This window comes from Pundamilia nyererei, unplaced genomic scaffold (genome assembly GCF_000239375.1).
Source record: "Pundamilia nyererei isolate P.nyererei 1_Seehausen unplaced genomic scaffold, PunNye1.0 scaffold00010, whole genome shotgun sequence".
In the NCBI taxonomy this organism is placed as follows: Eukaryota; Metazoa; Chordata; class Actinopteri; order Cichliformes; family Cichlidae; genus Pundamilia; species Pundamilia nyererei.
This window is the reverse complement of record NW_005187411.1, coordinates 3,960,159-3,975,575: the sequence shown is the minus strand read 5'-3', so window position 1 is coordinate 3,975,575 and position 15,417 is coordinate 3,960,159. Positions and strand designations below refer to the sequence as shown.

Sequence of the window (15,417 nt, the reverse complement as noted above, 5' to 3'; positions counted from 1 at the left end):
GCATTAGCAGGAGGATTAGCAGGACTGAAATCAGTAAAACAGTTTGTTATTATGGCTTTTACAAACACTTTCTGTTTAAATTATGCTACTAAAATCCTCTTTGTTTCTGACCTCTTACAAAGTTATGAAAATAATTTTCATCTTATTAAGTTGAAAATAATCATATGTTTGTTTTTTAGCATACATGGTTAATCATTAGATTGTTTCTCATTCCTTACTCGCTGTTATCAGGTTGCTTTAAATCACGGTTGGCATCATTAAAACAGTGTTATCCTGCTTGACTTGCAACCAGGGTAACACTGTTTTGATGATTAATAACTAGGGAATAAGAAACAAGCTGGTGAACACCATTACCCCACGCCCTTGTTTTCATGAAGTCCTCACTCTACCTTTAAGACATATTAAGACATATTCCTTACTCCTGCTAGTTTGTATCTGTGCACAGCATAAGAAAGAGTAGCACAAATAAAATGTTAGCTTAGTACAAATAGTAAAAATGCAGAAAAGTTGCCCTATGTTGAAATTGAACACTTCTGAGGTTCACTAATGATCTCTTTTTAGAGATTAAAAAAAAACAAAATAAAATAAAACAGCTATGGCTTTATGGAGAATCATATGTTGGAGTCCCCCTTAGAAAAGTGACATCAATTCTTCCACCAAACCCTCAGGAGAAATTAAGACATAATACACCTGTGGCGTGTCCATATGTCCCTTCAAGCGTGCACACATTTATGTTTTGTGAACACCACAGTTGGATATTAATGGCAGGTTTCTAAAACAACAACTTTGCCTCATGTGTCTCTGCTGATTCATGAGTCTTCAACACCTCACAGGATCTCACACTCGAGAGGTGTAAAACTCGGCTGATTGAGATATTGAACATTTTGTTCATTTTACTGAATGCTGATTTAAGTAGGAGCTTTTCAAACTGATACACCGTTCTTGCATCACTGTATTTGATCCAGTGACGCACTTCCTGACAGTGTAGCTGGTCTCCAGCTGGTCACTTTTTAGCCTACTGTGTGCCAGTCAGGACTAATGAGACAACAGAGGCCAAAAGCAACACAGAACAGCTGATCCCCTGTTTCATTAAGAGGATCACATCTCTGTGAGAGGACGAACAACTGTTCATCGTTACAGTGTATTTAACAAATAATAATCTCTTCCTCAGGTCTGTCTTCCAGGAATGATAACTTATCAAGACTGAATTATCTAGATAACCTCAAGTTTAACTAACTGACTTTAATATTTTCAGTAACTTAGTTAAAGTTACAGTCGTGATTTTAAAGGTTTTGCATTACTGGATATGGTAATTGCATCTATGTTGAAGCACTCACAAGTGAGCATCACACTTGTGCTATCTTCAGCAACCTTATACTTGTATATAATTAAAGGCAGAAAAGAGAGAAAGCTAACCAGTTCCCTTATTAAAGCAACCAGTAAGTCTTGGCTAGCCGTGTTATAGAGGGATTAACAGCACAGTTGGAATCCTTCTTTAATGAATCAGGTTGAATGGCTGGACTGATCCCAGAATATAGATAAAGCATCCCACTTTATGCCAAGTGTGCACTTCTACAAGAACTGCATATTTGATGAAGTATGCAACCAGTGATCACATTTTTGTCAAAAAGGATGGTTTATGGTCCAGTACTCTTTATCTGTAGTTGCCCAGATGTTCCATTCTGTCTCTGTTATGAAGCAGGAAAATGTGTTTGAGGGAAATCACTAGTGTTTGAGTCACAGACACATTTACTGACCGGCAAATAATGGACGATCATCATGTCAGAGCTGAAGTTTTCTGTAAGGGCTTCTCTAGCTTTTGATGTTTTTGTGGAATTTATATTATAAAGATTATTACTATGTTTTTTTTCCTCATATATTTTCGTTACCAACAACAAAATCCCACGAAGCAACACGCTGACCACAATACCAGTGATTTCTCAAACTACTCTTGTTTTCAAAAATATACAATTAAGCTAATAGCTTCCTCTACTCCCTCCACTTTCCGAGCCCTTGATTCATTGGTCAGACCAATCCATCTTTAGAAGTGAATTAAACTATCTTAGCTTTTGTTAAATAAATAATGACATGATGTAATATGTCATGTGTTGTTGCTCTTCTGAGGGTATTTTTATTATGTCCTAATAGCTGGGATGGGCTCCAACCAAACCACTAACCTGAATTGGATAAGTGGAAGAAAATGGTTGTAAATGGATGGACTGATGACCTGATATGAAAACTTTGAAACTAAGGTTGTACTTTTGATACACCACAGTTTTCAAAAGGAATTATACATCAAGAACATATTTCACACATAATGAGAACTGAAAACACCACCACTCCTCATTTGAAATAACATTAACTCAGAGGACCAGGACAAGGACAAAAATGGTCATCATTTTAAAATTTTACCATCAACACTGCTTTAGTCTGTCTCTTAGTATTGAGATCTCAAGTCCATTTTTCCCCACAGGATGCACAGTTTTTTAAATGGCTAAGAAAACATAATATTCCCTAAAATACCTACAATATATAGAAGTAGAAGTAGAGAGAGTAATAAGCCAGGAGTTAAACGATATTCATTGTTTTGAATTATAAACAAGAACTTTAATTATAGATATTTTAATTATAAATTCCACAGACATTTTGAAAGACAGAGAATCACATACAGAAAATTCATGCTTTGAGACGTTGGCCCATATTTACTGGTTAATAAATGTGTCTGTGACTCAAATACTGGTGATAGTTTATGACTTCATAACAGTGACAGAGTGGAACATCTGAACAAGTACAGATAAACAGGACTGGGCCATAAAATTCATATTTGATCACTGGTTACATACTTTATCAGCCATGTAATTAGAAGTGCACACTTGGCATGAAATGGGATGTTTTATTTAAAGTGAGAGAAGGACTCCAACTGCGCTGTTAATCCCTGCCTTTAATTCATATACAGTATATATATATATATATATTAAATATATATATTGCTGAAGATAACGCAAGCGTGAGGATGTGCTTAAGTGCTGCCACTGCTTGTATATTGTGAATATATGTACTCTTATTTCATTTTTAATTTAATTTAATTTTAATTAATTTTTAAAGGCATAGTTTTAAAACAGGAGGTGCTTGATGAATGAGGATGCATTAACTCTAGTGGTAGTTCACAAACAACACGAACTTGAGCTTTCAAAATTCCTTAATAATAATAATATGGGTCTCTCAAATACCCTGAGCGTTCGAGCAACACATGACGAGGTGGCCGAGTGGTTAAGGCGATGGACTGCTAATCCATTGTGCTCTGCACGCGTGGGTTCGAATCCCATCCTCGTCGGTCTCATTTTCGGGAGGAGAAAGCTCACTAGGTTCGCCCAATGATCGGGATGAAATGCGGGGGTTCAAATCCACCGAACAGCTCCCCTGAGGTACGTCTGAGCAAGTTACAGTCCCTACACTCTGCTCCCTGGGCGCTAGATTGGTGGCTGCGCAATGGGTTAAAATTTCTCTACAAGGGATTATTAATAAAGTACACCAAAAAAAAAAAGTTGCCCGTTAATACCCGCAGTTTGCTAGTAATGTTTATGTAAAGTGGTCTAAACGGGACCAGTAAATGCGTCTGAATAAATTGTACAAAGTAAGCTCATCAGTTTTTTTTCATTCATGTCAGTAACAGGCCACTTTAAGAAAACTGTTATTTACATCCAGTCTTTCCTTTGAGTCAACACATATTTCTGCATATCATATTATTAGCTACAGAAATTGCATCACTTATTAATGGCTGCCATGTAGGCCACAATACTGGGTACCATCTGGGACTCACAAACTGGCTCTTATCAATTTCTAATCAAAACATGACTCAGAGCTTCGGGGTTAATTCATGCATCCATCTCCTTATCATTTCTGAAAACAATCATAGCCCTATTTGTTTACCAGATTTACCAAATTTGGGAGTCTACATTTTGAGATGTCATGCATGATCATTTTGCAGGCTGAATTAAGGCCATGAAGATTACTTTCTCCAATTTGTGATGTCAAATGACGCATTTGAGCAAATGACAGGTATCAGGTGCTCTGCTTTGCCCGTACAGAACCCATTAGACCTGTCTGCAATTCATTTTCATTACATCGCTCACCTTTCGTGTCATCTTTTCTTGTCATTTATCAATTCACTTGCACTTTTTAGAGCCATATTTAAAGGTCTATGTTGTTTTTGACATAAAAAAGTGACAGAAATAATTAAGTCCTGACTTTTTAAGAAAGCAAGTAATTGTTGCGAATTGAAGTTAGAAAAGAAATTCAGCAAATGTAGCATCAAATAAAAGGCAGATAAAGTGAGAGTTAAATTAACACTGTGTAAATTTACAGGTATTCTACTCTGATGTTCTGGAAAGAGCTGCAACAGGTTCGCCGCGCTGTTAAAGTGAGAGGCAGGGTAACGCCGCACTCGAGTGCTATCAACAGCACCACTTACAGACGCAATTTACTTTGCATCACAAAGCAATCATGTAGAGGGCTAACCCACTAATAAGATAGAAGCACTACAAAGGCCCCAAAATAGAAGCAACAGAGTGAATTCAATTGAGCTGCAACAGCTCTTGTGGAGCTTTTGCTGTTGTGAGTCATAAGTGTTGGTTCTGTGTCTTGATGACGCGGGCGGATGCGTGGGTGACTCTTGGGGAGGGTGGGCGGGTAGAAGTAGCAGATGCTGTGCTTGTGTTACCCCAGACCCTTGTCATCCACTCAGTTGCTGCTTCATTCAGTCGGTTGTTGCTATGATACTACGTGGAAGATGACACTTGAAGTGAACACGCAAACACAAAAAAGCTGTTACGTTTTTACACATTCTGTGTTTTTTCTTCTTTGTATGGTAGACACAATTGAAAAGTCTTGCGCACATCAGAGTGGTGTGAAGCCATACTGGGATTGCTTTGCCGTTAGCACTTTACATAATGCTGCCGTGGTCAATATAAATCACACACACACACATACAAAAAAAGCAAACACTTGACCTATTAATGAAACGCTGGAACACTCGTGTTTCCACAGGTTGCTCTTTCTCTTGGGTGGATAATGAGGAGCACAGAGTTTGGGAGCTGTTTTGATCATCATGAAGCCCAGTGCACTTTACCTTTGGTATTTCCTGTGGTATTTCCACAGCTGAGCTGCAAAAGTGACATTTCTATGCAGAAGTGAAAGCAGCTTCATGGTTTCTACCTGAAAACCAAGTAGTTTTGCAATATTTTGACAAAGAATGCTTTATCCCAGCTATTCTAGGGCTGAAACTGGACCCTGGACAGGTTGTCAATGCTCACTTTGGCTATGGCAAATTTAGAGTCATCAGTTAAACTAACAAGCATGTCTTTGGACTGTAGGATGAAGCTGGAGTACCTGGAGAGAACCAGCTCGAGCAAAGGGAGAATATACAAATCTCAATGTTGTCTCAAAGCGCAAATTTCAACTAACATATTCAAAATATATGTAACAATTTAAAAAACTGAAAGTCTGTTTTGGATAGATATAGAAAATGTGTCATTTATATGTTATTACATTAATTACTGTATCATTCTTTAATATTCAGTGTCAGAGTCTTTGCACGGATATATTAATGTCACATTTCTCTGGAGCCTCAGTGCGTGTATTTTGATCTCAAATGCTAATGGTGTATTTTGAGGTGTGAGCTACGAATGAAGCCATTCCCTGGGAAAGATGCAATGAATGTGCTATTATAAATTCTTGCGCCTGTGACATGTTCTCTGTTACACCTGAGCTGTGAGACTGATGGCTGCAGGCTGGCTTCCCATCACTCCGTCAGCTGTAACTCAGGCACACCCTCCTTTCTGCAAAAGCTGTTTGCACATTTGTCAGACGGATTAATCAAAACGAGAAGCCCTGACAACCCTTCTGCTCAAAGTAAAACTCCCATCCAATTCTACAGCCACAAAGCAACCTAAAAGCAGTCCCACAGATCATATTGTTCTTGAAAGTAACAGATGCCTCTGGGCAGCATGAAAAAACATCTGGGACACGTGAGGGATGTTTCTTCTTCCAAAGACAGACTTCTGTAGAGCTTCCCGTCATGTAAAGAGACAGTGACAAAAAGCTTTAGTGGTTAGGGACATGGACAAGACATGCTGACCAGTCAGAATGACAGATGCTCTAACTGTTTGCATGCTTGCTGCTTCGATTCTTCTTCCAGAGCAGAAACTTGGCTGGAGCTGCTTCCCAGTTTGGGGCGATGGCCCAAACTCCAAAGCCACACAGGTCCCAAAAGCTGCAGTTCCTCAAATGACCACTTGAGGCTGAAGGATGAGTCAGTCTGTTAAAACAACTAACTTTAAAGTTGCAATAAAAACATTTTGTAGGTATAAAAAGTGCTTTTAATCTCTAAAGTCAGTTTCTTTATATATGTTTGTGCTAAGGTCATAGTGGTCAAAGTCACATGGAAGTACTTCCCGGAAGCGCCGCTTGCATTGTGCTGCAATTTGCTCGCAGCAAATCATTCGTGCACAGCGCAAGCCAAAGTGTTGTTGTTGTGAGAAGGGGGCTTTATAGTGACCTATTTTTAGAGGTGTTGCTGCTTTGAGAGGCAGGTGCCAGAATGTGGTGCTTACATCTGTAAATGTACTGTGTACTAACAGGGGGAGGGGGGTAAAGCAATTAGGTAAAGCAATTAAGCAATAAATGACCAAAACAATTGCCAGTAACAATATTTTACATAGTATATGCTGCTGCGCTCACTTCTGCAACTGGAAATAAGTCATTACTCAGTTGAGTCAGGAATAACACATTTGAGGTGTGGTCTATAGTCCGATAGGGTGCTGATTGTGCTGTCTGATGTGACGTCTGAAGTCAGAAATATAGAATTCATATATGACAGGATTTATAAGAACAGCAACCTCTAAGTAAAAACTCACGTCTCTGGCGTGAAACTCCAAGTTTGGGTTTGTTCTGTCAAGTTTAATCACTTTTGACATTTCTAAGGAACTTTTTGCAGCTGCTCATTCAAAAGTGCATTAGCCCGCTTTGAAATTCTTCTAACGAGTGTCGTAGTGATGAAAATGTGTCAATGTCACTTTGAACTAAAGGCCTTTATTTATAGGTTTAGAAGAGCCTCATTTTGACACCGAGACCTATTAATTGAGCTCTCCACAGACATCTCCCTGTATCTAAAATAGGTAGGAAGTCCATCGTGGAGGTGAAGAGGGACAAAGTAGGCCAAGGACTCTCACAGAAAATAGACTGCGATTCACTGAGGGGCCGGATCATCCCGAGAAAAAACAGGAAATGGGAAAGAATGTGGGTTAACAATAATTGTGGAAAATCACATGAGTACAGACACTCCACTGGAGTAATCAAGTGAAGAGATTTAGTAGGTATGATGTGATATTACATGCACTTAAACTTTATCTAACATTATCTACATGAGGGCTAGAGTTAGGTTGCATCGGGAAAGGAAAGCAACTAAATACAGCTGTTCACATTATTTACAGAAGTAATTTTAAAGACACTTAAATCTGAGGATTTTGATATTATGCTACTTTTTCCATCCAACTACATTTCAGAGAACCTTTGTAACTCCTGTATTTATTTGACAACTGTTAGCATTGTTTTGGTTGAATGTGAGCATTTTGACATTTGACCTCTTTATAAAGTAGTTCTCATTGTTAGGGCCAAATGACCCATTTTTGCACAAGATAAAATTAGCTCTATTTTGACACCATGATACTACTTGCATGTGAAGGCATCACTATTAATATATCAATAAAATATTCTGTATTGGGCAACAATAACAGCTGAATCCACAAAACTTAGTTGTGACTTGCAGTGGAATAATTTAGAACATACAATGCAAAAGAAGTGGATACCATTCATAAATCTATGAGAATTCCACTGTCTACCTGATATGAATTTATTGTTGAAATATGGATTTAGATCATTTACTTTATATAGTTAATGTGTGCTTAGTTTCATCTAAATGTAGGTTTTGCATACAGAGTTTTTTTTAAGTCCATGATTTTCCTTTGAAGTATAAATTAGCTTCTAAACCAAAGAACAAGAAACTTCAAATCACACTTTGGCACAGTACATGAGGAAATGTATTTTATTTTGTAAGTTACTTTGCACCAGTGCTAAAACTAATAGTAGGCTGCCTCCTTACTGAACTGAAGTTAGACCTGCCAAACTGTTTCTGAACAAAGAACCATCATGCCTTTGAATAGAGCATCAACTCCTTGGTTTACCTGCACTGCCCTCTTGTGGTAACGTCCATCACTGCATGGTAATTAACAAAAATGACACTGTTTCAAAACATCAGCACATTCTTTATTTACAAGTCCTTACATGACAAAAAAAAATGGTGTTGACAGGCTCAAGACTACATGGAGATACAATGGCGACAAATGCTCAAACTAGAATTTCAAAGCAAATGGAGTAAGTCTGACGACCGGTGACGCAGCTGGTAGTGAATGCGGTGTATGGGTCATCATTTCAAGTCTAGAACTTGCATATGGCATTTTCCTCAGTGTTCAAGTCAAGCATGTGACATGATCTACCGAGACTCAGCTTGGAGCCAGTTCCAGCAAGTCAAAGCAAACTTGAACTCCACTACATGATGACAGGAATGTGCACATTCTTGTTCAGTTCAAACACAAATATCCTAGCAGTATCTTTTCACACAGCAAAACCACACCAAAGAAAATCCCCACTCCTGTCAGCCAGGACATGACAGCAACAACAGAGGAGGAGGGACACGTGTGGAAGTATTTTTCTTGCGACAACTTTCTTCTTCTTTTTTAAATAAAAAACCTAACACTTGTGAATGTCACACATACACACAGCTGGTTAACAGGCTAACTGTATGCTTGGGAGTCTTAATATAAAAGCTGAGAACAAAGGGCACATTTAGGACAAACAGAGGGCAGGATGGATGAAACAAACCCATGGCACTTTGAATAAACAAGGGGAGAAAATTAGGCATCTGAACAGGTAAGGCGTGGACCGATCTAAATAGACTTTCTGTAAAAACTCTGCACGATGTAAAAGCTCTCTTACACATAAGCTTAGTCTCTGCCTAAAGTAAAATCACCTGTTTAATATTACATTATAAACATTATACAGATGGTTTTCCCTACCAACTAGTCATGCTGCACACAGGCAAAATTGTTAAGAGTCTTAGTTGTACAAGCTTGCATCTGTTGTTGGCTTTACTGGAAATACAACTCAGGATGGGGGCATATTTCCCTCCTTTGTCCTCTTTATTATCAATGTAATTTCTCCCCTTTCAGTTGTAAAATCACTGCCTATGGATCTGGATGTTACTCTGAAACTAAAGGGCAGAAGTGTAGTGGATCGAGCAATACAACAGTACATGATGCTGTGCATTTCCACAGACTCAGTACTGAAATGCACACATCAACAGCAAACATCCTAAATGATTTTTATGATAAACCTGCAGTACTTCCCTGCATATGCACTACAGCTGTTTCATCTGTACATACACATTTTCAAGTATGCGAGAGGACTTCTTGACATAGCTAAAACAGGTTTGCATCTCTTTAGTGAAAGAACTGAAAACAAAACTAAGAAAGACGGGCAGTACCCTCTTCAAAGCGAGGGGCATTCCACAATTTGGGTCCAAAGACTAAATGATACTGGTTTAATGTCAGCCTCCCCGGTGTAGTATTATAAAAACAAAAGCAAATCAGAGTTACATGACCGAGTGATTGGTCATCATTGGGATCAAGTCTGTTTGAAAATAAAACTAAGAAATTTTAGAGAGAAACACACTGAAAGTGTTGTGTGACGCAGTGCTTAAACTGACTGTTACCAAGAGTTGGCTGTTCCCCTTCACAATGCACCCGCACTGGTTTTAAGTGTCTGGGACAAAGTGTTTTTGTTCTATCTCTGGCAGACAGCTATTGCCTTGGGTCTGAGGAGCGAGGTTGTGGATCCACGGGTACATTATCCACAGGCAAAGGCCTAAAAATCACGAGGAAAAGAGAAAAAAGCAACTAAGAAAAAACAGTTACCTAACACTTGTGGTCAAAGGTTTAATTTCTTTTTTTCTTTTAAAACAGGAACTACAAAAACTGAGTCTCTCCCCAGACTTACATGGAGCAGCAGGATTGGGTATTTCTTATTAACATGATCGCACTACTTTCTTTTCACAGAGGCAGCATCTTCATCCTTCAGGACAAACTTTTTCCTCAGAGCTTCTGAAATCAGCGAGGCCGAGTCCTCCTCCCTGAGGGAAGTGCAGCCTCTGTTGTACCTGCATCACAACACCAAAACCATTAAATTCATGACTACAAACCTGAGAACTCTGAGGCTTTCTGCACATCAACATCTCCTACCTGTCTTTGCTCATCTTCATGCGGTTCATGTCCTTCAGGATGTCCATAACATCAGCAAAACTGGTGGACTTTGATAGCGACACTGTATCCTCCTCTGCCTCCCGGAAGTCCATGCTAGGCCTGTCCAAATCAAAGGTAGCTGATGCTGTCATAGAAACAGGGGGCAGAGGGTCAGGGACCAGCTCTGAAACCACAGAGACGGCATCTTTCTCATCTTCCTCTTCCTCCGGTTCTTCTTCCTCTGTGACGTCGCTGATGACAAAGGAAGCAGCCGCCGTGGGGGCCGGCTGGTAGGACGCCGCCTCGAAAGGCGCCATGGAAAAGCTCATGCTTGTGTCGTCAGGCGAGAGCAGATCTGGGGTGAGGGGGTTAGAGCCTGAAAGAAAGCAGAGAAATGGTCTGTGCAGCAGTTGTTTAGTTTGTGCCTCTCAGTAATGTCCCACATAAACAACTGCACCTTTCAAACTGAGCCATGTCTGATTATTTCCTTTGAATCTAATATAAAGTCAAAGTATAAACATAAACAAGCATAAAGTGTTTTAAGCACTGCTTCTACGTCTTATTGTCCTAATTATTCATAGTTCACGTAATCCCTTATGTGTGAGCTCCCTCCAGTGCTCACACATCACAGCTGTGCACAAAATCAATTCGTCAGGCAGTTGGAAATTTTAAATCAGTGCCTAAGTACTTAAACATCAGTTCCAAAGAGCCACTTCAAGCTGGATCCACAGATCACTTGTTCAAGTGGCCTATTAAATAACAAAGGTAAACATGTCTACAGCTTCTTCGTTTTGGTTTCTATAGCCCATTTCCCCATTAATGACATTAAGGTGGAGGTGTGATCATACTCTAGTGCAGGGGGTGGGCAACTCCAGCCCATGAGGGCCGGTGCCCCTGCAGGTTTTAGATGTGTCCTTGAACCAACACAGCTGATTTAAATGGCTAAATGACCTCCTCAATATGTCCCGAAGTTTTCCAGAGGCCTGGTAACGAATTAATGATGTGATTCAGGTGTGTTGACCCAGGCTGATATCTAAAACCTGCAGGACACTGGACCTCGATGCCTGGAGTTGCCCATCCCTACTCTAGTGGAATTGTTTGCCTGATAGATGAAGACTTCCATTTTTTTAATCATAAATCAGAATTAAAGTCAGAATCCATTTATTTGAATTATAATACAACACAAAGAACACAATGCAAATGAATAGAGCTCATATTAAATGGGTAACTCTCAGAGATTATCTTTACTCACTGACCTACAAACTGATGCCAAGATATCTTAGTACCAAAGAGCCATGCAAAATCAGGGCTGCTGACTTGGTAACAAAGGAAACACAGTCATGGGAAAAGTAACTCTGTCACAGGCTCAATAAAGCAATCTTAAAGCTCCAATCCTCTGCGGACCTCATTTAACCAGACTGCCAGTTTCCACCCACCACAGCGCCTATGGTTGATATAGCAACAGCTGACAACACCTTACCAGTGTGGTAGCAAATCTCTGGTTGTGTTACCTGAATCACTTGCCACAATTTTAGCGATCTGCGCTCGAAGTCTGCTGAGCTCATCCTGCAGTGCTGTAGTACGGTTCAGTGCAGTCACGCCAGGCTTCTTCAGCCCCTCCATCCTTTTGCCCTCACGGCGGAAATTGGGCACAGATGAATTCCTGTGAAGCACCAGGAGCGGTGTGGGTCGCCATTCGTGTTTCAGAGGACGTGTGTCACTTCTAAAAACAGAAGAGCAAGTGTTTACTGTCACAAAAAACAGATTTGAGGTGTTGAGTCTGTTTATCTCCCCAGGGTACAAATGTCTCCTTTTAACAACTCCCCAGAAGAGATCTTTGTCAACAGCTCATCAGATAGAGGTGTCTATTGTGAAACATTGGCACTGTAATTAATCCGACCTTTTTCAAATTTCATGAATAAAAGGACAAAAAAAACCCACCAAGATGAAGCAACACCTGTCTAGTACAGGAAAATAGGACAATATATCAGTTTCCTAAGTTGGAAAATAAGTGTCTGGTTTAATGCTGTTGAGAAGAATTAACCCGGCATTCCCCTTGATAACCTTCATGTTTGCCTTTCTATTCGGTTCAGTCTAGACTCACCTCACTCTGGCATATGTCTCCTCTTCATCTGCAACAATCCAGGCTATGTCTGCCAAGGTAGGAACCATAGGCCCGTCCATTGGACGAAGAGAAGGCAGACCTGGTAGCTCCTAATGCACAAAGACATTAATGTATACAGCAGCGTTTTTTTATATAAAAAGGACAGAATAATTAGGAGAATACAGTATTTTTCATATACCTGGAAGCATGCCCTTTGAGGAGGTTTAAGTGGAAGAGTGGAACCTATTCTTCTCACAACACTGCGCGTGGATCCGTGAGGCTTATTTTGCCAGATGGGTATAACTTCCTGCAAACAATAAAAACACATAAGTTTTTTTTTCTTGCTGGATTTGTTTCTCTGAACAATCCGTGTGTGTAAAACACTCTTTAAAACTTACCGTTTCTGCTTCCATGTTAATTGTGGATCAGTCTCATTCGTCTCATCAGGAAGTTGCACACCAAGTTTATTGCTGGGAGTGTCTGAAGACAGAGAATTTCAGTAAACAGATGTCATGTGAGAGAGACTGCCAGTTCTCGGGACCGAAAATTGCTTATTATTTAAGAGCAATGATGGGAATAGCGGCGTTACATGTAACGGCATTACTAACGGCGTTACTTTTTTCAGTAACGAGTAATCTAACTAATTACTATTCCTATCGTTACAACGCCGTTACAGTTACTAACAAGAAAATATGATCTGTTACTATTTTTCAACAAACAGATGGTTGAAGCTGGGTTCAGCTTACTGCATCTTATATCAGTTGCACGGAAGTAGCTGTAAGTAATCTAGACGCTACAGCTTTAAGCAGCTGCACGCACTCCCGCAGACGGTAATCACGATCACTGTCTAGCACAGCACCTGGAGCTAAGGGGGCAAAACAATCGCATGAGTGCTGCTGTTTGACTGAGGAAGAATAAAGTAGTCGTGGTAAGCCAATCACATGACCACTTAAAGACAAAGCAACATGGTGATATAAACCAGTTTTTAAATTGTGTTGATAGGCCACGTAAAACCAGAGTCATGATAAACAATATATACGCGGTGTTTTTTCCTCAATAGTTTCGCCACGTTTACTGTCTAAGCCAGGGGTGGGCAACTCCAGGCCTCAAGGGCCGGTGTCCCTGCAGGTTTTAGATGTGTCCTTGAACTGACACAGCTGATTTAAATGGCTAAATTAGCTCCTCAACATGTCCTGAAGTTCTCCAGAGGTGTGGTAACAAACTAATCATGTGATTCAGGTGTGTTGACCCAAGGTGAGATCTAAAACCTGCAGGACACCGGCGAGGCCTGGAATTGCCCACCCCTGGTCTAAGCACAGCGCTAGCAAGCACTCTCTGCTTATGAGCAAAAACCAAAAACCAGGGGAAGTTTTAGGAGTGACAGCGAGAGAGAGAGAGAGAGAGAGAGAGAGACAGCAGAAAAAGAGAGAGAGCGAGTTTTGAGATGTGAGAGATGTGTGACGTTTAGCGTGTTTGGAGTGTGATACACCTGCTGCTGTCAGACCTGCAGGTATCAGGCTTTGATGTTCTCCTTTATAGTGGACAGAAATTATTTTTTCAGAGTGGCACAAATAATTTGTGTGGCATCTTATTGAATGCAGAACAGCTGATTGTTCTGTAAATAGTTTGAAATGGTTATTTTAAAAAATCAAGGTAGAAGGTAAATGGATGCAAATAAGAAGGGAGGGAAAATCAAAAGTAGTTAAAAATTGCCAATTATACCCTGGACCCCAGAGGGTTAAACGTTTCTTAAAGTAAAGCAATAGTTACTTTTCAATAAATTACTTTTAGAATATTGTAACTCAGTTACTAACTCAGTTACTTTTTTTGAAGAACTAACTAGTAACTATAATTAATTACTTTTTCAAAGTAACTTGCCCAAAACTGTTTAAGAGTAACAGGAAAAATCTGAACACATGGTTACTTCACAAGAACTAGTACTCTCCCATAAATTTGATTTTGTTTGTTTTAGTAAAATATGATATAAAGCAGTTGTGAATATCGATGACTTGTTACTTAGTACTAATGCAGGGCGATTCCTGTTACTTACCAAACTTTCCAAACACATCAGAAATCGCCATAAAAGGCTCAAATACACAGTTAAGTTATCAGCACTCATTTGATTGTGGCTTTTTTGAGAAATTTCTTTTTAAAAAACGAGTCGTAAACAGGTGTTATAAACTGTCACACCTCGGGAGCTAGTCAGAGCTGGTACAGCTTAATCACACTCCATCGTCTATCTGGTAAACATCAAATAACGGAGTAATAATCGTGAATGCTAAAATTGCTAGGTAGCTAAAACCGGTAATTTTATTAATGAAAACGACGCATGCTACTTTGTCTGACGTTAAACTGGATGAAAGCAGGTGCAAAGCGGTAGAAAGATAACATTTAGTCCTGTGATTTGCGAACAGCTTTGCTGAGTTTGTCATTAGCCGGGTAGCTAACCTAAAAAATGGTCCCAAACACAGGCACCGTCACCTAGCTTTAGCAGCGCCAAAAACGGCCCCCTGCTTGACCCCTCAAATGTAAAATTCATCAACATATCTCAGCATGTTTCGTACAACTTAACAGAATTCAGCACAAGCTTGAAAACTGTAACTTACCGCTGATTATAAATGACTACAATCCCGACGATGAAGTGGAAGCAGCAGCTTCTCCTCTTCGTCTTTCAGATTGTTGTCGTTCAGCAGGCCGGAAACCTGTACCTCTCTGTCCTGCGATCTGATTGGCTGCAGCTTCCTTTCCTTGCAGGATTGGTTCTAGAGCACCTCCTACAGGTGGAAGTGAGCAGTGCTTACAAATAAATCCACGAATATCTTTTACCAAAAACCACGAGCTGTTATTGTTGTCAAACTATGTTCAGTATATTGCTGTCTTGAGCCCAACCCTCAACACCACATGACCTACTTTTAAGAATATTACAATTATAATTTGAGGGTTTATAAAGTCTTGCAGGTG

General features: G+C 39.8%; 1 protein-coding gene and 1 non-coding gene across 2 annotated transcripts; one reads left to right on the top strand and one right to left on the bottom strand.

Moving 5' to 3' along the window:
• The first annotated feature begins 3,252 nt into the window (after positions 1–3,252).
• trnas-gcu (transfer RNA serine (anticodon GCU)) lies at positions 3,253–3,334 on the top strand. Its single transcript has one exon. It is a non-coding gene; the product is annotated as a tRNA-Ser (tRNA).
• Positions 3,335–8,300: 4,966 nt separating this feature from the next.
• Positions 8,301–15,172, bottom strand: mtfr1l (mitochondrial fission regulator 1-like). Its single transcript, XM_005723875.1, has 8 exons — positions 15,063–15,172; positions 12,855–12,936; positions 12,656–12,763; positions 12,457–12,566; positions 11,864–12,075; positions 10,353–10,728; positions 10,111–10,270; positions 8,301–9,978 (listed from the first exon to the last, which is right to left on the bottom strand). The coding sequence occupies exons 2-7, from the start codon at positions 12,867–12,869 to the stop codon at positions 10,153–10,155; spliced, it is 939 nt and encodes a 312-aa protein (XP_005723932.1). The 5' UTR covers positions 12,870–12,936; positions 15,063–15,172; the 3' UTR covers positions 8,301–9,978; positions 10,111–10,152.
• Between the last annotated feature and the right edge of the window lie 245 nt (positions 15,173–15,417).